This window comes from Bison bison, unplaced genomic scaffold, assembly GCF_000754665.1.
Source record: "Bison bison bison isolate TAMUID 2011002044 unplaced genomic scaffold, Bison_UMD1.0 scf7180017864304, whole genome shotgun sequence".
NCBI classification, from domain to species: domain Eukaryota; kingdom Metazoa; phylum Chordata; class Mammalia; order Artiodactyla; family Bovidae; genus Bison; species Bison bison.
Window position 1 is genome coordinate 13,478,946 of NW_011494876.1, and position 24,714 is coordinate 13,503,659.

At 51.4% G+C, this 24,714-nt stretch overlaps 1 protein-coding gene across 1 annotated transcript; it reads right to left on the reverse strand.

Annotated features, from left to right (window-relative positions):
- Positions 1 to 5,763: 5,763 nt before the first annotated feature.
- Positions 5,764 to 23,803, reverse strand: ITIH1 (inter-alpha-trypsin inhibitor heavy chain 1). The gene is made up of 24 exons (XM_010851705.1): positions 23,708 to 23,803; positions 20,532 to 20,749; positions 19,872 to 20,041; positions 19,614 to 19,634; positions 19,216 to 19,382; positions 18,673 to 18,777; positions 18,170 to 18,332; positions 17,514 to 17,627; positions 15,310 to 15,435; positions 15,109 to 15,225; positions 14,259 to 14,427; positions 14,044 to 14,169; positions 12,962 to 13,143; positions 12,517 to 12,702; positions 11,471 to 11,610; positions 10,551 to 10,705; positions 10,439 to 10,453; positions 9,981 to 10,001; positions 9,340 to 9,420; positions 9,116 to 9,229; positions 7,911 to 8,112; positions 6,869 to 7,041; positions 6,196 to 6,307; positions 5,764 to 6,041 (listed from the first exon to the last, which is right to left on the reverse strand). Exons 3-24 carry the CDS (start codon positions 19,971 to 19,973, stop codon positions 5,912 to 5,914), a joined length of 2,721 nt encoding a protein of 906 aa, XP_010850007.1. The 5' UTR covers positions 19,974 to 20,041; positions 20,532 to 20,749; positions 23,708 to 23,803; the 3' UTR covers positions 5,764 to 5,911.
- Between the last annotated feature and the right edge of the window lie 911 nt (positions 23,804 to 24,714).

The window sequence follows — 24,714 nt, forward strand, 5'->3', positions numbered from 1 at the left end:
ACCGCTAGGCCCTGGGGCTGTGGCAGAACTGTTGTCCTGCCAGCATTGCCCAGCAGCCCCTCCTCATGCCCGCCCCCAGCCCCTTTCCTCCAGGCTGCCACCTCATCCCTCACTACTTAGAGCTTTGTGGGAGGAACAACTCATAATAGGAAATTCTGAGGTTGCTCAAGAGGCCCCTGAGGGACATCTGGGGACTTGAGGGAGCCAGAGTCATTAGACAGAATTTGGAATTAAATGGAATCTAAGACATCTTCAGGTTCACCCTATTTCTACTCTATAGGATGGGAAAAAGAGGCCCTAGTTAGGCAGGGCTTTGCTCAGGATGACCAGCCAGCTGGCAGGCCATGGCCCTCCCTTAAGAAGCCCAGAATACTCCAAACAGTGGGCTAGGCTCTGAACCTTCACGGGCTGTCCCTCAGGGCTCTATGTCCCTGGGCCTGGGGCAGCCCTGGGCCTCAGCCTCTGTGCTGTCAATCTGAGTCCTCATTTGGGGCAGGAACCAGACAGAAGACCAGAAAAACAGCAATTCTCTGGAAAGAAGGGAGTAGAGGCCCATCACACTTTGCCAGAAGGGCCAGTGGCTCCCCAAAGTACAAGGTCATCTCCCCACACCCTGTAATGTCACATTTCAACTGGGCCCCCAGACAAAGCCAGGAAAGAAATTCTGAAGGGGTCATTCCAGGCCCCATTGTGAGGAGTCAGTGGGCTGCTATTCATGAAGTCAGAGCTTCTGGGCAGTGGCTGTCTCTGCTTTGGGGAGATTTGCCTGCTCCCAGAAGTGCCAACCCCCAGCTGGGAAATCCAGTGGAGGATGGAGGCCTGGGAACTGCTTCCTGAGGCCCTGACTGCAGTGAGTGAGCCTCTAGTTCCTGGCAGGACTTCTTCAGGACTCCAAGTCCATATATTATATATATATTTTTTTTTTCACATGCTCATGGTAAGTAATACTTAGAAAGATCTAGATCTGGAGTGGCAGCTGCGTGGTGCTGGAGCGACTTTGAGGAGATACCCCACTTCCACGGGCAAAGGAGAAGTCTCAGCAAGATGGTAGGAGGGGTGAAATCACGAAATCACATTTAGAATCAAACCCCATACCCACCAGAGACCCTCAGAGGGCTCAAACAAACCTTGGGCGCACCAGGACCCAGAGACCCGACAGAGACTAAGACAGAACTGTGTTTGAGTGTCTCCTGTGGGTGCAGGTCAGCAGTGGACTGCTGCAGGGGCAGGGGCTCTGGGTGCAGTAGACCTGGGTCTGGCATAAGTCCTCCTGGAGGAGGTCACCATTAACCCCAGCATAGAGCCACCAGAGCTTACACAGGACTGGGGAGACAGACTTGGAGCGTACAAACAAAACCTTCTGTGCACCAGGACCCAAGAGAAAGGTGCAGTGACCCCACAGGAGACTGACCAAGACTTGCCCGTGAGTGTCCAGGAGTCTCCAGTGGAGGCATGGGTTGGCAGGGGCCTGCTGCAGGCTGGGGGCTCTGAGCACAGCAGTGCGTGCCTGGGACCTTTTGAAGGAGGTCGCCATTATCTTCATTACCTCCACCATAGTTTGGCCTCAGGTCAAATAACAGGGAGGGAACGAAGCCCCGCCCATCAACAGAAAATTGGATTCAAGATTTACTAAGCATGGCCCCACCCATCAGAACAAGACCCAGTTTCCTCTCAGTCAGTCTCTCCCATCAGGAAGCTTCCATAAGCCTCTTATCCTTCTCCATCAGAGGACAGAATGAATGAAAACGACAATCACAGAAAACTAACCAATCTGATCATATGGAACACAGCCTTGTCAAACTCAATGAAACTATGAGCCATGTCATGTGGGGCCACCCAAGATAGACGGGTCATGGTGGAAAGCTCTGACAAAATGTGGTCCACTGGAGAAGGGAATGGCAAACCACTTCAGTATTCTTGTCTTGAGAACCCCATGAACAGTATTAAAATGGCAAAAAGATAGGACACTGGAAGATGAACTCCCCAGGTTGGTAGGTGTCCAATATGCTACTGGAAATCAGTGGAGAAATAACTCCAGAAAGAATGAAGAGACGGAGCCAAAGCAAAAACACCAGTTGTGGATATGACCGGTGATAGAAGTAAATTCCAATGCTGTAAAGAGCATAGGAACCTGCAATATTGTTAGGTCCACGAATCAAGGCAAATTGGAAGTGGTCAAACAGGAGATGGCAAGAGTGAATGTTGACATTTTAGGAATCAACTAAAATGGACTGGAATGGGTGAATTTAACTCGGATGACCATTAAAGCTACTACTGTGGGCAAGAATTCCTTAGAAGAAATGGAGTAGCTATCATAGTCAACAAGAGTCTGAAATGCAGTACTTGGATGAAATCTCAAAAATGAAATGACAAAATGATCTCTGTTCATTTCCAAGGCAAACCATTCAATATCACAGTAATCCAAGTCTATGGCCTGACTAATAATGCTGAAGAAGCTGAACTTGAATGGTTCTATGAAGACCTACAAGACCTTTTAGAACTGACACCCAAAAAAGATGTCCTTTTCATTATAGGAGACTGGAATGCAAAAGTAGGAAGTCAAGAAATACCTGGAGTAACAGGCAAATTTGGCCTTGGAATACGGAATGAAGCAGGGCAAAGACTAATAAAGTTTTGCCAAGAGAACACACTGGTCTTCGCAAACACCCTCTTCCAACAACACAAGAGAAGACTCTACACACAGACATCACCAGATGGGCAACACCGAAATCAGATTGATTATATTCTTTGCAGCCAAAGATGGAGAAGCTCTATACAGTCAGCAAGAACAAGACAGGAGCTGACTGTGGCTCAGATCATGAACTCCTTATTGCCAAATTCAGACTTAAATTGAAGAAATAGGGAAAATGACTAAATCATTCAGGTATGACCTAAATCAAATCCCTTATGATTATACACTGAAAATGAGAAATAGATTCAAGGGATTAGATCTGATAGAGTGCCTGAAGAACTATGGACAGAGGTTCGTGACATTGTACAGGAGGCAGTGATCAAGACCATCACCAAGAAAAAGAAATGCAAAAAGGCAAAATGGTTGTCTGAGGAGGCCTTACAAATAGCTGTGAAAAGAAGAGAAGCAAAAACCAAAGGAGAAAAGGAAAGATATACCTATTTGATTTCAGAATTCCAGAGAATAGCAAGGAGAGATAAGAAAGCTTTCCTCAGTGATCAATGCAAAGAAATAGAGGAAAACAACAGAATGGGAAGGCTAGAGATCTCTTCAAGAAAATTAGAGATACCAAGGGAACATTTCATGCAAAGATGGGCACAATAAAGGACAGAAATGGTATGGACCTAACAGAAGCAGAAGATATTAAGAAGAGGTGGCAGGAATACACAGAAGAACTATACAAAAAAGATCTTCATGACCCAGATAACCACGATGCTGTGATCACTCACCTAGAGCCAGACATCCTGGAATGTGAAGTCAAGTGGGCCTTAGGAAGCATCACTATGAACAAAGCTAGTGGAGGTGATGGAATTCCAGTTGAGCTATTTCAAATCCTGAAAGATGATGCTGTGAAAGTGTTGTACTCAATATGCCAGCAAATTTGGATAACTCAGCAGGGGCCACAGGACTGGAAAAGGTCAGTTTTCATTCCAATCCCAAAGAAAGGCAATGCCAAAGAATGCTCAAACTACTGCACAATTGCACTCATCTCCACATGCTAGTAAATACTCAAAATTCTCCAAGCCAGGCTTCAACAGCATGTGAACCATGAATTTCCAGATGCTCAAACTGGTTTTAGAAAAGGCAGAGGAACCAGAGATCAAATTGCCAACATCTGTTGGATCGTCAAAAAAGCAAGAGAATACCAGGAAAACATCTATTTCTGCTTTATTGACTATGCCAAAGTCTTTGACTGTGTGGATCACAACAAACTATGGAAAATTCTTTAAGAGATGGAAATAGCAGACCACCTTACCTGCCTCCTGAGAAATCTGTATGCAGGTCAGGAAGCAACAGTTAGAACTGGACATGGAACAACAGACTGGTTCCAAATAGGAAAAGGAGTACATCAAGGCTGTATATTTTCACCCTGCTTATTTAACTTATATGCAGGGTACATCATGAGTATATCATGCTTCCTTCAGTCCAGCATGAAGCACAAGCTGGAATCAAAATTGCCGGGAGAAATATCAATAACCTCAGATATGCAGATAACACCACCCTTATGGCAGAAAGCAAAGAACTAAAGAGCCTCTTTAGTGATGAAAGTGAAAAGATGAAAGTGAAAGAGGAGAGTGAAAAAGTTGGCTCAAAACTCAACATTCAGAAAAGTAAGATAATGGCATCTGGTCCCATCACTTCATGGCAAATAGATGGGGGAACAATGGAAAAAATGACAGACTTTATTTTTGGGGGCTCCAAAATCATTACAGATGGTGACTGCAGCCATGAAAATAAAAGACACTTGGTGTTTGGAAGGAAAGTTATGACCAACCTAGACAGCATATTAAAAAGCAGAGACATTACTTTGCCAACAAAGGTCTGTCTAGTCAAAGCTGTTTTTTCCAGTAGTCATGTATGGATGTGAGAATTGGACTATAAAGCTGAGTGCCAAAGAATTGATGCTTTTGAACTGTGGTGTTGGAGAAGACTCTTGAGAGTCCCTTGGAGAGCAAGGAGATCCAGCCAGTCCATCCTAAGGAGATCAGTCCTGAGTGTTCATTGGAAGGACTGATGCTGAAGCTGAAACTCCTACACTTTGGCCACCTGATGCAAAGAACTGATTCATTTGAAAAGACCCTGATGCTGGGAAAGATTGAAAGCGGGAGGAGAAGGGAATGACAGAGGATGAGATTGTTGGATGGCATCACCGACTCAATGGACATGAGTTTGAGTAAGCTCCGGGAGTTGGTGATGGACAGGAAGGCCTGGCGTGCTGCAGTCCATTCGGTCACAAAGAGTCGGACACAACTGAGCGACTGAACTGAACTGAACTCAGAAAGATCTGGAACAAACTTTGGCCGTCAGCCGCCAGAAAATTTACATGGAGTGGTTAAGCACATAGATGCTGATGCCAGATAGAATCGGTTCAAATCCCAGTTCCACCACTTAAACCATGAGGGATTTGCGACAAGTTACCTAACCTGAGGGATTTGCGACAAGTTACCTAACCTCGGATATAAACAGTCATGACAAAAGTGTCCCCTAGGGCTGTTGGGAGCATGGAAGTGAAAGTATGTCAGTCAGTCGTGTCCAACTCTTAGCAACCCCCTGGACTGCAGCCAGCCAGGCTCCTCTGTCCATAGATTCTCCAGGCAAGAATACCAGAGTGAGTTGCCCTTCCCTTCTCCAGGGGATCTTCTCAACCCAAGGACTGAACCCAAGGTCTCCCGCTTTGCAGGGAAATTCTTTACCGTCTCAGTCACCAGGGAAGCCCTAGCGCTGTTGGGAGTATGTATATATTCAGTTAATTCAGCAAAGGCACTGAAAACAGTACCTGACTGCAGGAAGCACTGGGGCAGCTTTGGCCATTGTGGGTCATTCCTGTACAATCCGCCAGCGTGTCCTTTGGTCTCTGGACCAATAGGGGAAGCCATGTGCATGGGACACTCGGGCATTCAGAGGGCACAGGGCCAGACGGCTACAGAGAATGGGGGTGGGGGTGGAGGCAGAGTTGGTGCAGGCTCCCTCCCGGCCTCCAGGTCTGCTGTGAGTCCTGAGCCCTTCTGAGGAGCAACATCTTGGGTTGCCTCCTTGCCACCCCCTGTTCCCCAAAAGCAGCCAGGCTGAGCTAGACATAGCTTCTCTTTAATGGAAATCATGAGTGCTTTGACATAGGAGACCAGCTTGAACGGGAAGGTGTGGCCAGTGCAGCAGGTCAGGATGCTACCCTGCCCCTCTGCCGTGGTCCCAAGGGAGGATGGGTGTGCCAGCTGGAGCTCAGAAGATGTCAGGGACGATATAGTCAGTGTGGATGCCGTCAATCAGCCCATCCCCATTGTTGTGAATGAACCAGCAGGTCACCTCAGCCCCATGTCGGGGGTCCTTCCTGTAGTCTTTTTGCAAGCCCCTGAGGAGAAATATGCCAGCTGGGGTCACCTTTTGGATCCAGCAGGGCTGTACCTCCCCAGGACGCCCACCCGACCCATGTGACACCTAGAAGAAGACCTGGACCAATGATGGAGAAGGCCAAGGGCAGAGATGCTGGGAGAAAAGTCACCCACCTGGTGACCGTCAGGCGGCGGTTCTTCACCACCATTGTGGCATCTGTTTTTGTGGGGTCAGAGCCTGGGTGGAGGTCGGACACTTTATAATCAAAGGGGTGGAAGAATTGTCCTGGAAAGGCATGCACAAGACCGTGGTTACCATCGGGGGCCTTGCTGCCCTGTGCTCACCAGGTGCTCCCTGGAGGTTTAGAGTTATGGCACTATTTTTTCCCAAGGGCTTGACTGTTTCTGATAAATTTTAACATCCAAAGCCACCTCTAGTTCACTTACTATAAAGAAGCAGATATGTTGCTTCTGCAGGAATTCCAAAGGAATATGGCTGGGGAGAGGGGAGGGAGGGGTAGAGAGCAGGGTCTGCAGGAAGGCCACAAAGAGAAGCAGTGTGGCCATGACCCATCCCACCCAGGAGGTGTCTGGGAGTCCACTGGACCTTTCTCTTTTCTAATTGGACCTCTCCTTACACGCTCTCAGGCTCACTTAAGCTTTAGTTTCACCGTGTTTGATTACAGCCTCTTTGAGGGACAAGCCGTCACCAGGACCCTCTTTGGAGCTCTGAGCCTTGGAGGCCACGTTGGAGGTACACCTGTCCTGGTGCCTCGCAAAGCTGACCCATGGTGAGTCCTAACACGCCACCCCCCACAGCTCTGCCAGCCTGGCCAGCCGCACATACCCAGCAGCCCGTGTGTCCGTGCTGACATCCGGTGACTATCCAGCACATAGAAGCCCAGGAAGTCCTGGCGGACAGCACTCCCCCTCCACACCCGGTGCAGGACGACCTCGAAGGTGCCCCCGTCCTCCACAGACACCACCAGGTTCCTCTTCCTGTTGATGGTCACCAGCACCCTGTGGGGCCGGGTGCCATGAGGGTGGATGCAGCTTCACTGCACCCCTCCGTTCAGCTGCTCTTGTCCTTGGGACCCAGCTCTTATGACCCCCTCTCCTCTGAGATGGTTGAGTATTTCTTGCTCCACACTTCTTCCCACATGTTGCTGCTGGGTATATTCTGTACAGGCCCTGTGCTAAGCCCTCCATTGAAACTATATCATTCAATTCCCCCTTTGATCCTGTGAGGATCACAGCTCAAAGAGGTTAAGAAGTTGCTCGAGTTCACATAGCTGGTGAGTGACAGAGCCAGGACTTCTACTCCAGCCTGTCAAGTATGAGTCTGTGTTCTTTGACTCATCATATGATCCACTATACTGGACCCTGCCCACCTCTCCCTATAGCTCCACTGACCAGCACTGGGCTCTGATGCTCGGCAGTGTTTACAGATAAATGAGTGAAGGAAAGAACAAACACTAAACAAGTCATACTAAGACAGCGCTGAAAGACAAGCCCAGAGAACACAAGTTCAGCAGAGGAAGAGACCAGGATGGGTTCAGGGAAGAGGTGGCCCTTGCGCTGGGCCTGGGAGGATGAATTGCTTGGTTTGGTGGAGACAGGACTGTGGGGCGAGGGTGCCACAGGAGCTCAGGCAGCCAGGCCCAGAGACACGCATCCCGGAACCAAAGGAAATTGGGAGTGAGGGGTCGGGAATGGTTCACAGGGCCCAGCATGTCCGCACGGAGGCCTTATGACCTCACTCACAGGCAGAGCTCAGGGAATGAGGGTCCACAGGCTCGGGGGGTGGGGCTGGCTCTGGGGCTTCATGCCTTGGTCCTCACCACACTCACCCCTGCCTCCCTTCCCAGGCCCCCGCCTAAGCTGGTTACTCATTTTGCCGCAGGAAGGCCTGGTCCCTCCAGGAGAACACGGGCCCGCCAGACCCAGGGTTCAGCGTAATGTTCTGAGGAGTCACTTCCAGCTGGAAGTCAGTTGCGGGGTTTGCGATCCCCAGACGCCCGAAGTACGTGCCCTCGTGCTTCCCAGGGCTCCCAGCCTCGTTGCCGATGAGCTGCCCGTTCACTGAGAAGCCTGCAGTAGGGTGAAGGGTCATCAGGTCGGGGGCCAGCTCTCACCAGAACCCTGCCAGCCAGTCTTTGCTCCTGCCCTCCCTCTTTGGTCACTGAGAGCCTCAGCACCCAAGGAGGTAGGCTTTCAGGACAGGTGCAGGCCACACACAGCACCGCCTCCCTCCCTTCCCACCACCCTCTCTGAGATTAGAATGCTCCGTTCTGCGCTCTGAAGGAGGTCTCGCCTCCCCAGGACAGGCCTTGGAGCTGCTTATTCTCCATGACGCAGGGCAGGTGCTGTAGGTGAGTCTTAGGGCCTCTCCACAGAGGCCTCCTCTGAACTGGGCAGCAAGCAGCCCCCTCCCCATTGTCACTGTCCCAAAACTATCCTTGTCTCATGCTCTGAAATGGTCACCTAAGAATCTGTTCACCTGTTTATCTCCCTTCCCTAAACTCCACGAGAGCAGGGACTCTGTCCGGGTTTCCATTGTGTCCCCAGCCCTTTGGATGTGCTCAACAAACCTGTGCAGATGACCTGAATGGACTGGGAGGGTGGGAGAAGCATCCAAGATATGGAGAGGGCATTGTTCTCATCACTGGAGCCCGGGGGCAGTGGGGAGGTTGACTCCAAGACCCCTGCAGCCATGCAGGGCCAAGGGAGGGGTATGCAACAGGGTCACAGGATAATTTACAGGACTCGGTACAAAATGAAAACAAGGGGCCCCTCCTTCAAAAATTAAGAATTTCAGGATGCAACTGCAGAGCATTAAATCAAGCATGGGGCCCTTCCCATGCACGGTTCCGTGCACCTGCACAGGTCGCATGCCCACAAAGCTGGCCCTATGTAGCGCCCAGGCAGGTGGGTGGGGTGTGACGGCGGCAGGCTGAGTCCAGCCAGGTGGCGGGTACACTGGGTGTGGGCAGTGGGGGCCACAACCACTGTCCTTCCTGGTTATGGCTGAACGCTGAGGGCAGAGGAGCCTGGGCCCCACCCTCTCTGGCAGGGGGTGTGATGTCACCAGTACCTGTATCAGGATCCTGCACCAGGCTCAGGACCACACCAGGCTCCTCGTTGATGTTGAAGCACAGCGTGTCCTCTTTCTGGGGCACGTGGATGAGGAAGTGCGGGTCAGTATCCACTGAGGGCACAGCATGGAGTCCGTTAGACTGAGCGTTAGGCAGATGGGGCCAGCTGGGAACAAGGGTTCAGCCAGGCAGGAATGTCCCTCAGACCCTCCCAAGGACTCACCGCCAGTCACTTGGTCTGGCAACTTCTTGATGTCGAGGCTGGAGTGCGTTGGAGCAGGCTGGGAGGCCTGTAGCATGAAGGCTGAGCAGCAAGAGTGAACGGCCTTTAGAAGGGAGGTGGCCAGGCTTTCCCTGCAGCTGGTGGCTCCTTCTCTGGGGCCCCTCCCACCCAGGCAGGCTGGCCCGAGGCCGCGGGTGCACGAGTGGACATGGAGACTTTGACACCTCTCGGGATGTGGGAATGGAAGTTTGGCCCAGAGCAATGGCCTGGCCTGGAGAAGAAAATGGCAACCCAAACAAGTATTCTTGTTTGGGAAATCCCATTGACAGAGGAGCCCAGTGGGCTATAGTCCCTGGGGTTGCAAGAGTCAGACATGACTGAGCAACTAAATCACCACTACCAGTGTCCTGGCCCCAGCTCGGTCTCCTTCATGAGGACCTGGTGGGCTGGTGGCTCTGGGGTTGGGAGGCCAGGCCTGGGTCAGGGGGAGAGTTCTGAGGGCTCCCAGCGAGAGGGAGCGAGGAGCACTGGAGCAGAGAGAGACAGCCTTAGATGGGCAACACCCTGGGCTTTGCTCAGGACTGAGGGTGGTCCCGTGGAGCAGAGGTAAGACGTGCGTTGTCAGGGTGACGGCCACTTACTCTTTCTGGGTCCCACCATCTCTGTAGAGGACAAGGACAGAGGACAGCGTCACCCTCCCTGCTCCAAGGGCAACTGGGCCAAAACATCAGTCAGGCCTGGGCAGCCCTCTTCCTGGGGGTCCCAGCCCTCCTCCTGTGGGACTCAGCCCTCTCCTAGGGGTCCCAGCCCTTCTCCTGGGGGTCCCAGTCCTCCTTGCAAACGGATGCTCACACTAAGGGCCCCAAAGAAGGCCTGGGAGTGGAGGGGTTCAGGCTGTGTGAGGGCTCCCCAAACACTCAGGTAGCAACAGTTTGGTTACAACAAAGTGGGGAAGGGCATCTCAGGGAAGGAAGAGACCAAGAAAGGCTGGAGCCGGGCAGGTGTGGGGAGGGGATCTGTGTGTCTGGTGGCCAGAACTGCGCCACTTGCCCAGCCACCCAGAGCCCCTTGCAAAAGTCAACATGATTTAAAAACTCACCCAAGGGCAGAGAATCTAGAAAGGAGAGAAAGGAAAGAGAATTAACGCCCTGGAGGCTTTTGGTTCTCAGAAGCCTCCCCATGCCCACAGCCTCCCCTCAGCCAGCCCATACCGTCCAGGGGCTTATCAATGATGGGCTCCAGGCCGTCCTGGTCTGTCATGCCCCTGACGGTCATGGAGGTCAGTGGGGTCACGAACTGATAGGCCAATGACATCTGCAGGGCCTTTGCTGACACGTTGGCCTTCTCCTCGCCCTCCAACTTCATCCTGCGAGACAGACACCGGCTCCAGGCCTGCAGCTTGGACGACAGTAAACTTGCATTCCCTTGTCCTTTCCTGCTGTTGTTGACTTGTTCAACAGGCATGGAATAAGCCCCTGCAGTGGCCCCACTCAGGGGCTGCCTTCAAGGACCTCATGATTTAAATGCCTCCCATAGAGAAATGGGTTTCCTTGGTGACTCAGATGGTAAAGAATCTGCCTGCAATACGGGAGACCTGGGTTCGATCCCTGGGTCGGGAAGATCCCGTGTTCTTGCCTGGAGAATTCCATGGACAGAGGAGCCTGGAGGGCTATAGTCCATGCGGTTGCAGAGTCGGACATGACTGAGTGACTAACAGTTTCATAGAGAAAACCTGGAGGTTTGGTAGAGCTGGGGGATGTGCCCCAGAATTCAACAGCTGTGACATTCTGGCAAGTGGTCTAACCTCTCTGAACCCCGGTGTGCTCAGTATGTTGTGAGGATGAACTGAGTGTGTCTGGACACAGTAGCCCCACGGGCAAGGGCAGCATCGCCCACAGAGCTAAGTAGGAGCAAACGGCAGGCCGCCCTGTGCCCCCCTGCAGGCCCCGCCCACACATTGACTGCCTGGTTGATATTAACTTAGAGAGCAAAGTCAGAGAACAGTAAATCTGACCTGCTCACACGTTCAAGACTCAGAACCACCCCTTCTTAGTTCAAAGACCCAGGGGTTGTGGGGGGTGCTCTTGGGCGGTTGTGCCCCCATTCCCCTAGGCAGCCAGTGGGCTGGTACCGCTTGGCCAGCAGCTCCTGGATGGTCAGGTAGGCCCACAGGCGTTCAACGTGGTTCTCCAGCATGTGGCCCCGTTCTCGGAGCAGTTTCTTCATCTCTTCCTCGTCCACCAGGCAGGTTGTCATGAATTCTTGGCCCTCCTGAGAGAGGCGAGGGCGAGAGAGGCTGTGAACCTTTGTCAGCATTCCATCCCCCGTCTTTCCTAAGCCTGCACTTCTCATCCTCACCCATCCATTCCTTCCATAAAAGTTGCCAAGCACCCTCTGTGAGCCAAGTTGACCCAGGCCTCGGGGATCCCAGGGGAGGAGGATCAGGCTCTGCTCTCATAGAGTTACTGTCTCTGGGGGATGCCAGCAAACAGCCGGCCAGTCCACCATGCAACTGTGTCCACCCCACCCCGCTCCTCCAGATGCCCATTCAACTTGCCGCAGCCCACAAGTGTGCCTTTTCTCCTCAGCTACGATATGGGGGCACCTCTTCCCAGGGGTTTGCCATGCACAGGATTATTTCATTTACTCCACACAACTCTCTAGTGCAGTTTTACCCTCATAGTACAGAAAGGCCTAGAGACACGGACCCATTTGATCGATGTCACCCACCTGGAGCCAAGGTCTAGCTCAGCTTTCCTCACTGAAAGCCGGAGTCCTGAACCCTCAGCTACAACCAGACGGCTAGACTCCAGGTCTCCAGGACCCCCGAGCGTGCATGTGCACACGTGCACTGCACTGTGGTACAAAGCTGAGTGTGTAGTAGGTGCTCAGGAAATAGTGTCACTTGAGAAGGAAGACGCTAGCCTCTCACTGCCTCATGCTTTGGGAGGAATGACATGGGGAATAACAGGTGGTCCAGTTGGCTGCAAGGGATGACCACTTATCAAGGCCACTTGAGCCTGCCCTCAGGATGACTGCATTGGGAGAATGTTCAGCCCTGGGGGTGTGTGTGGCCTGGTGGGGTGAGGGCACTCCTCTGGGGAAAGAGAGGCTGCCAAGGGCACAGGGGTGGGGAGCTTCTGAGTGCCTCTCCACCCTTTGCAGCCCTCTATTTACCCCGTGAGCTCGCACGTCCGCCTTGAAGCTGCTCAGTTTGTGGTCAGCAATGCGCCCCGCCACCATGATTTCCGAGCCTTCGTAGTACTGTTTATGGCGGTGCTGGGTCAGGTCTGAGACGGCTTCCCGGGGGTACAGCAACTCCACATCCCTCAGGAGGGGGTTGGCTACCTGCTCATAGAAACCCTGCAGGAATGGGGGGGTGCAGCCTCAGAGCTGGTGGGTCACCCTAGGCATCCAACAGGAAACCCCCTCACAAAGTGGTATGTCAGGATCGCTGCCTTATAGAAGGAATTGCAGGCTCAGGGGTTAAGGAACTGGCTCAAGGTCCCGCAGCTAAGTTGAACTCTACACCAGAGCTTTATCTGCTCTGGGCTGGTGGGTACATGGCTGCCAAGGCTCTGATCCCCATGGTGTGACTTTGAGGGGCTGTGGGAGAGGAGACCTGCAGCTGCTGGGTAGCATCATGGTCCTCGTAGATTCTCTGGACACGTCCATTGTTCTCCAGGGACATGACCTCCAGGAAGTTCAAGTCCACATCATGGCCAAAGCCCAAGTTGTAGAGTGGGAACCTGCCCTTGATGCCATCTCGGACATTCTTGAGGATTTGGGTACGATCCATCACCCCTGCAGGCACACAGCCAGGTAGGGATGGGATGCATGTGGGGCATGAGGGCAACTTGGGGCACCCTCTGGGGGCCAAGCCTCCCATCTTAGACCATCTCCAGTCCCCACTAGCCTCTTGAGGCTACGCCTCTTGCTGTCTCCTCTGGGTGATGCAACAGCTGCTAACAGAGCTCCTAGAAGACTGCCCATTTCCATGGATCCATCATGAGCAAATCTGATTTTAAACCCTCCACGGCTCCTCCCATGGCCTGTGAGGGCCTGCTGACCTTTCCACTCTGTTTTACCTGCTTTATACATGCCTGCACTTCCTGCACAGACCTTGCCGGTGCACAAACCTTGTTTTGTTCAAGCTGCCCCTTCTGCCAGGGATGCCTTCCTGCTTCTCCTCTCCTCCTTCCAGATGGAGCTCAGGGCTCACCTTCCTCCAGGAGGCCTTCTGAGACTCTGCCTGGGTCAGGTGCCCCTTGTCTGTGGTCTTTTGGCCTCCTGGCACCCTGTTCTTTCAGAGCCCTTGACAGAGCATCTGTTCCTGGGTCTGCCTCCCCCAGTGGACCCTGGACTCCTTAAGGGCAAAGATGTTTCTTGTTCTCTTAGTGTCTCTTCTTGGTCCCTACTCCTGTGCTTGGTGAGGTACTGAAAACACAGTTCATTAAATTCAGCCTAGGAGTCCTGCCCCTCCTTCTGGGCCCCGTCCAGCCCTGTGTCATGGAGAAACACTCCCAGTTTCCCACCTCAGGACAGAGGAGCACCTTGGAGCTTCTGCAGACTTTATGGTCTGAACTCTGCTCTTAGACAAGTGCTCAGCTTTACCCTTAGCCTCTCTGCCCCCAGACGGCATCCCCAGTGCCTTCCATAATGAGCAGACCCAACACCTCCCAGGGTATCCCTGATGGCACTTACCTTCTGTGGGCTCGCCATCTGTCAACATGATGAGAATTGAGGCGTGGTTGCTGAGTTCTGGGAGACTTTGCTGAGCTTTGTTCAAGATCTCAATTCCCCTAAGCAGACCTCCATTCAGGTTTGTAGCTGCAAAAAAAGAGAAAGCAGATCAGTGTGTGCCTTCAATCTGAGGGGACAGAGGTGGCATCAAGGTGGCCCCAGACCCCTGCCCCTACCCCCGGCCAGGGAGAATTGCTGCACGAAGTTCCGAGCTGCCTCCAGGTTGGCAGGAGATGCCTGCACCAGCGAACCCTTCCATGACTGCACTGCAGACCCAAAGAGGACCAGGTCGAAGTAGTCCCCTGGCCGCATGTCCCCCAGGATTTTATGGAGCGCCTCCTTGGTCTGTAAGGATAGGACAGTCAGTGGAGGGACAGGGCCCCAGGATAGTGCCTTCTGTAATCTCCAGATGCCCAGTTAAAAGACCCACAGGGTTAGAGGCATGTGGCAGACAAACAGGAGGGGCAAGAAAGCTAGTGGTGACAGGAGAGGAGCCTCCTGCTGAGTGAGCCCTGGGGTGGCTGAGGGCGTGGAGAAGGCAAAGGGACCCAGTGGGAAAGGGAAATGACCAGGAGTTCAGGGGGGCAGGGTTACGACAGAGGACCCCTGGAGGCTGGGTTTCTAAAACTCTGCTTGTCCACCAATGGTTTCACTGTGCCATGGACAGGGCACAGATCATGCGTGTGGAGGGGAGGCTGCTGCCAGCTGCAAGCCATCTCTGGACCCCTGTAATCATCCCCACATGCCTAGAACACAGGTCTCATCTTCCAAGCCCTCCCCCACTGGTAAACGTCATGACTCTGTGGGCCCTGTCACCTTGCTCCTATGCTTGCCATCGAGAAGTGAGTGTACTTGCTCATGGCTGCACAGTGAGAAGTGGCCCTGACCACTGGGATTTCCTGTTAGATTACCCTGCCTCTGGCCAGGGACAGAAGTCCCAAACCCAGGCTCTGCGGGCAAAACTAGTTCGGGGTGGGCGATGGGGTTGAAGAAGCTCCCACTGGGCTGTTCAGAGCCACCATTTACCTGCTTCAGTTTCTGGCCTTCCATGGAGGAGCTGATGTCAATCACAAAAACCACATTCTTGTTCAGTTTTTTTAGGTTTTGGGGAGCAAAGAAGTGGGCAAAGTAGTTATTGGCGACCTGAAACACAAACGGGTGAGTGAGGCCGCTCTCAAAAGGACCCCTGTCTGCCCCGTAAGTCTCAGGCTAGAAGTTCAGACTCACCAGGAGGTCACAGGCATCATCCCGATTGACATCGTAAGTCACCTTGAAGTCCCCATTCAGCAAGGTTGTAGAGCACGTGGGGCAGGTTTGCTGCTGGCTCACTGTGGGGCGGAAAAGCACGTGACCCTGGAACAAGCGAGAGTGTGAGGCATTACTGGTTTGCAAGGACAACATAAGATGTGTGCATGTTTGTGTGTGTCGTATATAGCCATAGGAATGAGTCTCATGCGACCCTCACCCTGCTGCTGAGAGTGCACGCCTGTGCAAAGTAGGAGAGAAGACCTGTTTCTTTGCTCACATGCTTCTGAATCATTGGAATTGTCTACAATAAGTATCGCCATTTCGGGTACACAATGAAAAACAAAATAACAGCAGCATGTTGGAAATTCCCTGGCAATCCAGTGGTCAGGACTCTGAGCTTTCATTGCTGGGGGCCCAGGTTCAATCCCTGGTTGGGGAGCTAAGATCCCGCAAGCCACATGGTGTGGCCAAAAATGTAAATAATACCAGGATGAGAGACACTTGGCATCTCATACTGTTCAGTGAAAAAAGAACACTGTGCTGGAAAATGGAACCTGCCTGGATAGACAAGGAGAAGGAAGGGCCCAGAGTGGGAGCTTCAGCCTGCTTGAACTTGGTGCTGGTGCTCAGGGAAATTGGGGGTGGTTTGCTGGAAAACTCAGCAGTGGCCACAGGACTGGAAAAGGTCAGTTTTCATTCCAATCCCAAAGAAAGGCAATGCCAAAGAATGCTCAAACTACAGCACAATTGCACTCATCTCACATGCTAGTAAATACTCAAAATTCTCCAAGCCAGGCTTCAGCAATATGTGAACCATGAACCTCCAGATGTTCAAGCTAGATTTAGAAAAGGCAGAGGAACCAGAGATCAAATTGCCAACATCTGCTGGATCATCGAAAAAGCAAGAAAGTTTCAGGAAAAAACATCTATTTCTGCTTTATTGACTATGCCAAAGCCTTTGACTGTGTGGATCACAGAAATCTCCTGCAGAAAATTCTGAAGGAGATGAGAATACCAGACCACCTGACGTGCCTCTTGAGAAACCTATATGCAGGTCAGGAAGCAACAGTTAGAACTGGACATGGAACAACAGACTGGTTCCAAATAAGAAAAGGAGTACATCAAGGCTGTATATTGTCACCCTGCTTATTTAACATCTATGCAGAGTACATCATGAGAAACACCGGGCTAGAGGAAGCACAAGCTGGAATCAAGATTGCCGGGAGAAATAACCTCAGATATGCAGATGACACCACCCTTATGGCAGAAAGTGAAGAAGAGCTAAAGAGCCTCTTGATGAAAGTGAAAGAGAAGAGTGAAAAAGTTGAGTAAGCTCCGGGAGTTGGTGATGGACAATGAGGCCTGGCGTGCTGTGGTTCATGGGGTCGCAAAGAGATGGACACGACTGAGTGACTGAACTGAACTGAACTGTCCTCAATACATTTCTGTACCTCCGTACTTTCCACATTTTTCTTAAGGACCCTTTCTTTTTACATTTTGTTTGTTGGTTATAAAAGTAAAATATGTTCATTAAAGATATTTGAAAAGAATTACTAGGAAGACAAAGATGATTCCCTTGGGCCCCTACTGAAAGCAAGCGTTTGCTAGCACTCCACCGTGTCGCATTTTGTTTCTAAGGAACCCCTCCAAAACTGTAGGAAACATTTCTTCTAAGTGAACTGTTACAGTCACTACCAAAGGTGGGTGGGAATAAACGGTTTGCTCCTGGCTCTAGTTGAGGGCAAGTTAGGAAGCGGGGCACTAGCTGGGTATCACCCATCCATATGCCGCACTCCTCAGGAACCGGGGTAGGAGCAAGCAGGATGCTCCTGGAATTCTTGTAGATGGGTGGGAAGCGACAAGTGGTAAGTGACTGGGTAGGCCAACATCCTTGCCAAACTTAATCATGTTTCCAAGAACACTGGGGCTTGGAATGCTGAGGTTTACACATGTGTCCTATATACCGTGAATGCTTTCCCAGGAGTATGAGATAAGCAAAGAGGAAACTGAGGCTTAAGCAAGCCAGCAACTCGCTGCAGACCAGGCAGACAGACCCTCCCCAGCCTTAGGCTTTTGAGAATCAGAAGTGCTGAGTTCTCTTCTCTCTCCCATAGGGCAGCCTGCAGCCCCTGCCTGGTTGAGCTAGGCTGAGAAGTCTCTGAGGGCTCCGCCATCTGACGCACCTTTTTCCCTGAGAAGGACTTCTTGATAAGTTGGGCAGCCAGTTCCTTGGGGAGGAAGGAGGCCTCGACATCCAGCTTCCTGATCCCCTGGGGCTCAAAGATGTCCACGTCGATCTGTGGCATTGAAACAACTCCTGCACCAAGGCTCGCATTTGGGAACCATCATCAAGTCTCAGCCAAGAGCCAGCGTGTATCCTGGCCCCCCCCACCATATGCAGCGCCCACCCAGCTCTCAGCACAGGGCCTGGCATGTCACAGGCATTCCAAAAATATTGGCCAAATGAAGATGTGCATGTCTGTGCCCCTCAACTCAGCCACCACTTACGTGCCAGCCACAATGACAGCCCCTCAGGCTGTCTGGGAGTTGCCTACAAAATCCCTGAACATTCACTATCTCTCATGATCTTTGCAGCACTTCTGGGACACACAGAACCCCCATTTAACAGATGAGCAAGCTGAGGCTCAGAAGGAGAAGGCTGGAGGGTTCAGGGAGCCACAGAGAGCCACTGGAGCCCACCTGGAAGAGTTAGTACCCTCCCTGTGTGCCCAGGACTGCACACAGAGGGTGCTGAGCTTACATGTGCAGCCACAGTGAGGGAAAGGCAAGAGCCTGGCTCCTGAGACCTCACGCCTGCCTGTGGTCACCCGCGAGCTACCTCAAAATGCTGCACCAGCTGCTGGGGCTTGACTTTGATGACAATGTCGTACTGCATGAGCTTCCGCCTCAGCACCTCCTCATAGGTCAGCCGGAACGTGGCCTTGCTCCGTGGACCGACGATGATGTGGATGGAGAACTGCTCCATTGTTCTCCCTGAGGCCCTGGATGTGCCACCAGGGCCAAAACCAGACACGTCACATGGTAAGTGACGTGTGGGTCCTTGTCACTTAAAACATACTCCTCAGAATCAATTTCTCTTATTTTTAGTGCTTCCCCCAGCCTTCTTTGACCCTCACCCTGCCTTAGCTGACTGGCCAGAGTCAGGGCCCCCTTCTCCAGAGGTCTTGTCCAGCACACCTGTGCTAGCAGTGGGTTTGACCAGTTTACTCCCATCCCCTCATCTGGGGCTGCCCTCTACCCAAGACACCTTGCAGCCTTCAGATCCATGCTGGCAGGGGGTGGGTGGCACTAGAGATTGGGCCGGCAGGGCCCAGAGCTCACCTGACAAGTCCTGCATTCTCTCCTGAGATGGCTGCTTTCCGGTATTGCTTCCATGCAGTCACTTTGTCCTTTATGTCTCCAGTGAAGGCATTTTCATCTGCTGTGCTGCAGGGAGGAAGAAGCCATCAGGGCAGTGCCCCTCCCCCACCACATGGGGCCTTGAGTCGGGGGCACTCCCAGTTTGGGTTGGGGGGGAATGGAGGCGGGGGGTAGCACTGAGGAGGTCCTGTCCAGGTGAGCACTTGGGGGAGGGCTTCCCCTGCCAGTCTCCCGCTGACCCCAGAGTAGCTCAGGGACCCTAGCACGGAGGTGGGCAGCCCCGGCCACAGGGTCCAGCAGTAAGCCTTGGGTGCTGGCCTGTGCTCCTGGGCCCTCGGCTGAAAACATTCTGTCAGAGGCTTTGGTTTGCTCTCCAAGATGGCAGCCCAGAGCAGGCCCTAAAGGGCTTTTCAGTCCCTCAGAGCTGGGTCTGGCCCTTGGCCCTTGGGTATGAGGGGAGCCCTGGCTGTGGGCTGGGCCTGGTGAACCAGGCAAGGCACGCACATGGCAAAGTCGCTGATGAAGGCCGTCTTGGGTATTTCCACGTTGAAGGACACTTCCTTGGCTGTGTCAGCGCTGTTGACCACTTGGCTGGTGATGATGTAGTGGGCGAAGCGAGAGGTGACTTTGCAGTTGACTTTCAAACTGCGGATGACCACACCATCGACAGCCTAAAGTGGGATGTGCAGGAGGTGGCCTAGGATGGGGGCCCCCCAGCACCCAGCTCTGACATGGGTGCTATTCTGTATGCCTGAAACAGTGCCATGGGAATTGAGGTGGCTAGAGAGCCCCGTCTGTGGGAGTCGGGAGTCCCCCTGCCCAGGGGCGTGCCCCGAAACCTGGGGGAAACTGGCGGTAATAATGGCCCCACCACAGACCCCTTTGCCGAGACCCACACTCACTGCATCCACAGCCATCCGCTTCTGTAAAACAAAACCAGGGCAAGTGTGAATGCAAGCACTCAGGGGACCAGGGCCTATCTGTTAAGGCATGGGACTGGGATGTAGCCTGTGTCCTCAACACCCCAGCTTCATCTCCCCAGTGCTGCTAGGGGGTCCTCTCCCTTCAGAGGAAGTCGAGGTGGGTGGGGAAAGCCCCCATCCCTGGGCTCCCTTCCAGGCTCAGCTGCCTGGTTCTGGCCCAGGGGTATACCCACATACCTTGCCACCTTTGGGATTGCGTGTGGGTGAACCCTGAGCAGCCACGGCCTGCAGGGCGAGCAGGGACACCAGGCACACGCAGAGGAGCCCCCGCAGCCCCATCGTGCCGCGCGTGATCTCAAGACTCCTGCTGCCTTGTCACCTCACTCAGACCATGAGTAAATACAATGCTGGATAAACACAGATTAAACATTAGACAAGGTCAGGGCAAGTATTACAATTTGAGGGATCAAAAATTGACAGTGAAAGCTTTCTCTAGGGGGATTCCCAGCTGTGTAAACTCCCGGCCAGACTCAGACTGTGCCCCTCGGTTAGAACCGCACTCGGCCAGCGTGAATCATGAATTTTAATCCCGGATCTGTGGCACAGGGGCAATACCAGTGATGCGGTGGCAGGTGTCAAGAAGCCACAATTAAAAATGAATTTCTCTTCATTAGGTGTTCTTGTCAAAATTCTTTAATCATCAACAAACTTTTCAGACAGTCATATAGTCACCTGGGAGGCAGATATGATGATTTAGGAAGTGTCTGCCCACATCCTTGTTTCTGACGGCACCAACTCTAGCCATCCTGCCAGGGCCGTCTGGACAGTTCTGGGGATACGTAATGGGTGACGCGCCTTCTAGGGCGGTCAGCTTTGGGAAGAAGAGCAGAAGCAAACCTCATCGTTTCTCTGGGCAGGGATGCAGAGGAACCGGGAGCAGCGGAGACGAAGATGAATGCCACGCTTTCACGATGAAGGGTGGACTACGAGCCACCCTCTGCTCTCAGCCCTTTATGATCTGATTTCATCCTCAATGTGTCCCTGGGATGTTGGTCCCACAGCAAATGAAAGAGGAGGTGTTCAAACCCACATCTCTCAGATGCCAAAGCCGAAGCCTATGATGCAATGACAGAAATGCCCTCTGTGTTATTAGGAAGCAAGAAGAAGCAGTCAAAGATCCCAGAGAGCCATCTTGTCCCTGCAGTCTCTTAAATTTTATGCACAAACCCTCCCTGTCCCCTACAAGCCCCAGCAGACTGGGCAGACACAACTCTGTTCAACCCCCTCCATGGCCCTGGTAGGGATGTACTGGTTGCCGTGACCCTGATGTGGTGAGGGGGCCCAGAAGCTTCTTTGATCTCTGTTTACTTGTCCTGGACTTTGTCTTATAGAGCAGCTTCTGGGAAAGGGTTTATTTTCCCTAGGCCAGAATGCCCTTCTCGCCTGTTTTCTGGCCTTTGTGGGAGGTGAGATGGATCAACATGAAACTGCACACTGGGGGTTATGTTGATTTCCTGCATGAATATCGACCATGCCCTGTGTTGGGTTGGGTACAGTGTCAGCACCAGGACACTATAACGATGAGACTCAAGTGCCTCACTGTGTTCAGTAAGGTGAAGTGAAAAGTGTTAGCCACTCAGCCCATCCAACTCTTGATGGCACCATGGACTGTAGCCCAGCAGGCTTCTCTGTCCATGGGGTTCTCTAGGCAAGAATACTGGAGTGGGTACCCATTCCCTTCTCCAGGATATCTTCCCAACCCAGAGACTGAACCCAGGTCTCCTGCATTACAGGCAAATTGATACCCACAAATCCTCTGAGTTCTCTTTCTTGCCACTTCCAAGGGCTGTGGGTAAGTTCCTCTTGGTTCTGAGCTCCACTCTGTGTGTCAAGCTTCTAATTGAATTGGCTTTCCAGTCTGGGGCAGGTCAACCTCAGCTAGCATATGGTTCCACCCAGAACCCAAGCCTCTAGCTATTGGTTTTATCCACTGTTCTTCATTTGATTGCAATCCCAGTCCACATTTCTTGGGGTCAGCTGGTTCAGTCCTTTCCCTCTCCCCAGTTCCACACTGGGAATTGCTGGCACTTCACACAAGGTCTTCACTTGGCTAGGTTACTGTTAGTTTCTACTAGTGTGCACATGAGGTCTAGACTGTAGCTACTAGGAATCTCGGTAGTCAAAGCCACAAAACTGGTGGAGCACTTAAAACCTATTAGAGAACACCCACCTAACTCTAGTGCTTAATCACTTCACTCGTGTCTAACTCTGCAACTCTATGGACTGTAGCCTGCCAGGCTCTTCTGTCCATGGGATCATCCAGGCAAGAATACTGGAGCGGGTGCCATTTCCCCAGGGGATCTTTCTGACCCAGGGATCAAACCTCTGTCTACAGGGTCTCCTGCATTGGCAAGCAAATTCTTTACTACTGAGAAGCCCCAGGGAAGCCTGAGGACAGCCCTCTAAGGTATTAATTTGGCTCTCAGTCAGTCAGTTTGGTCCCTCAGTCATGTCTAACTCTTTGTGACCCCATGGACTGCAGCATGCCAGGCCTCCCTGTCCATCACCAACTCCCGGAGCTTACTCAAATTCATGTCCATTGAGTCAGTGATGCCATTCAACCATCTCATCCTCTGTCATCCCCTTCTCCTCCTACCTTCAATCTTTCCCAGCATCAGGGTCTTTTCAAATCAGTCAGGTCTTCCCATCAGGTGGCCAAAGTATTGGAGTTTCAGCTTCAGCATCAGTCCTTCCAATGAATAATCAGGACTGATCTCCTTTAGGATTGACTAGTTGGATCTCCTTGAAGTCCAAGGGACTCTCAAGAATCTTCTCTATCACCACAGTTCAAAAGCATCAATTCTTCAGTGTTCAGCTTTCTTTATAGTCCAACTCTCACATCCATACATGACTACTGAAAAAAACATAACTTTGACTAGACAGACCTTTGTTGGCAAAGTAATATCTGTGCTTTTTAATACGCTATCTAGGTTGGTCATAACTTTTCCTCCAAGGAGCAAGTGTCTTTTAATTTCATGGCTGCAATCACCATCTGCAGTGACTTTGGAGGCCAGAAAAATTAAGTCTGTCACTGTTTCCACTGTTTCCCCATCTATTTGCTATGAAGTGATGGGACCAGATGCCATGATCTTCATTTTATGAATGTTGAGTTTTAAGCCAACTTTTTCACTCTTGTCTTTCACTTTCATCAAGAGGCTTTTTAGTTCTTCTTCACTTTCTGCCATAAGGGTGGTATCATCTGCATATCTGAGGTTATTGCTATTTCTCCCAGCAATCTTGATTCCAGCTTGTGCTTCATCCAGTCGAGCTCTAAGAGACCCAAAACAGCTAAAGCAATGGGATCAAGTTTCAAATAATTGAGTGCGCCACTTTCTGGCACAACTGCATATTTTATATCCAAGAACTCTGGATCTGGCAGTTGTAATTATCTACAAAAATGGTAAAATCTCACGAAGACAATCTGGACTTACAGTGGCTGATATGAGAAAGGTTCCAGTTAGACAAGAGCATTTATTTAAGAAGTGCATTTGAAAGCAAGGGTTCCCAAATCAAACAAACAGAATGGGATACCTATTTTAATTGGTATGCAGAAACCTCCAAAAGCCTTCAAGATTCCATAATACCTTCACTGAGAGACTCATGGCTAATGAAAAATTAAAGACACAGAGGCACCTAAAAGAAAAGGCTATATAGGATTGATGCAACTTTGACTGCTCCCCTCTGTCTTCCTTTACTTGGGTATTCATTCTATTAATTCTCTGTCTGATTTGTCTTTTCACTCTGAAGAGACTACAAGTCCGAAACAGAAGTCCACCAAGTTAGTGGCCTTACAGATGTCCTCAATCTACCCTCAAAGGAGGACCCCCGTGTGAGCCCCTCCCAGTGTTGGTGGGACTCCTGAGAGATTTTCTGGTAAAGCTATTTTATTTCCTTAAATAGCCTAGGGAAAATTAAAATTAATAGATAACCTTAAGAAATTCTGGTAGATACTGGAGACTGAAGGTGGGATCCTGGGAGAACTGGTAAATGCAGTGAACAGTAAGAATACTAACCAGATTCAGCTCTCCTGAATATCTCTCTGTAGAGTCCAGACAAGCCAGGCAGGGGAGCGGGGAAGGAGAGGCTTGATGTTGTACTTGCCTTTACTGTTTGTCCTGGCTGAAAATTAACAAGATTTATTTGAAAGGACTTTCCCCCACCCCCCGCCCCTAGTTAGCTCTTTGACCAGAAACTGGCCAAACTGGAAGTTAATATTCAGAGCCTGATAAGAATTTTTTTGGGGGGGTGGGGGTGGAGGGCTTCTCTAAGCTAAATGTACACAAAGGGAAAGAAAAAAACTGAGCAAGCAAAAAAATCTCATGAAGCTTTTGTGGAAGGATTTACAGAAACATTTCAAAGACAGATAGCTGTAAGTCTAGAAATAGGGATCTTATTGATTTCTTTCTTAGTTGAAGATTTTCTCCCTGATACAAAGAAGCAAATTGAGAAAAATGTAGTTGTATGGAGAGGGGGTGTGGTGGGGGGGTGTCAATCAATAATGTCATTTAAGTTACAACCCAATCCCCTGAGGAATTAAAAACAACTGTCCTTCAGATCAGATCAGTCGCTCAGTCGTGTTCAACTCTTTGCGACCCCATGAATTGCAGCACGCCAGGCCTCCCTGTCCATCACCAACTCCCAGAGTTCACCCAGACTCGCATCCATCGAGTCAGTGATGCCATCCAGCCATCTCATCCTCTGTCGTCCCCTTCTCCTCTTGCCCCCAATCCCTCCCAGCGTCAGAGTCTTTTCCAATGAGTCAACTCTTCCCATGAGGTGGCCAAAGTACTGGAGTTTCAGCTTTAGCATCATTCCTTCCAAAGAAATCCCAGGGCTGATCTCCTTCAGAATGGACTGGTTGGATCTCCTTGCAGTCCAAGGGACTCTCAAGAGTCTTCTCCAACACCACAGTTCAAAAGCATCAATTCTTCGGCGCTCAGCCTTCTTCACAGTCCAACTCTCACATCCATACATGACCACAGGAAAAACCATAGCCTTGACTAGACGGACCTTTGTTGAC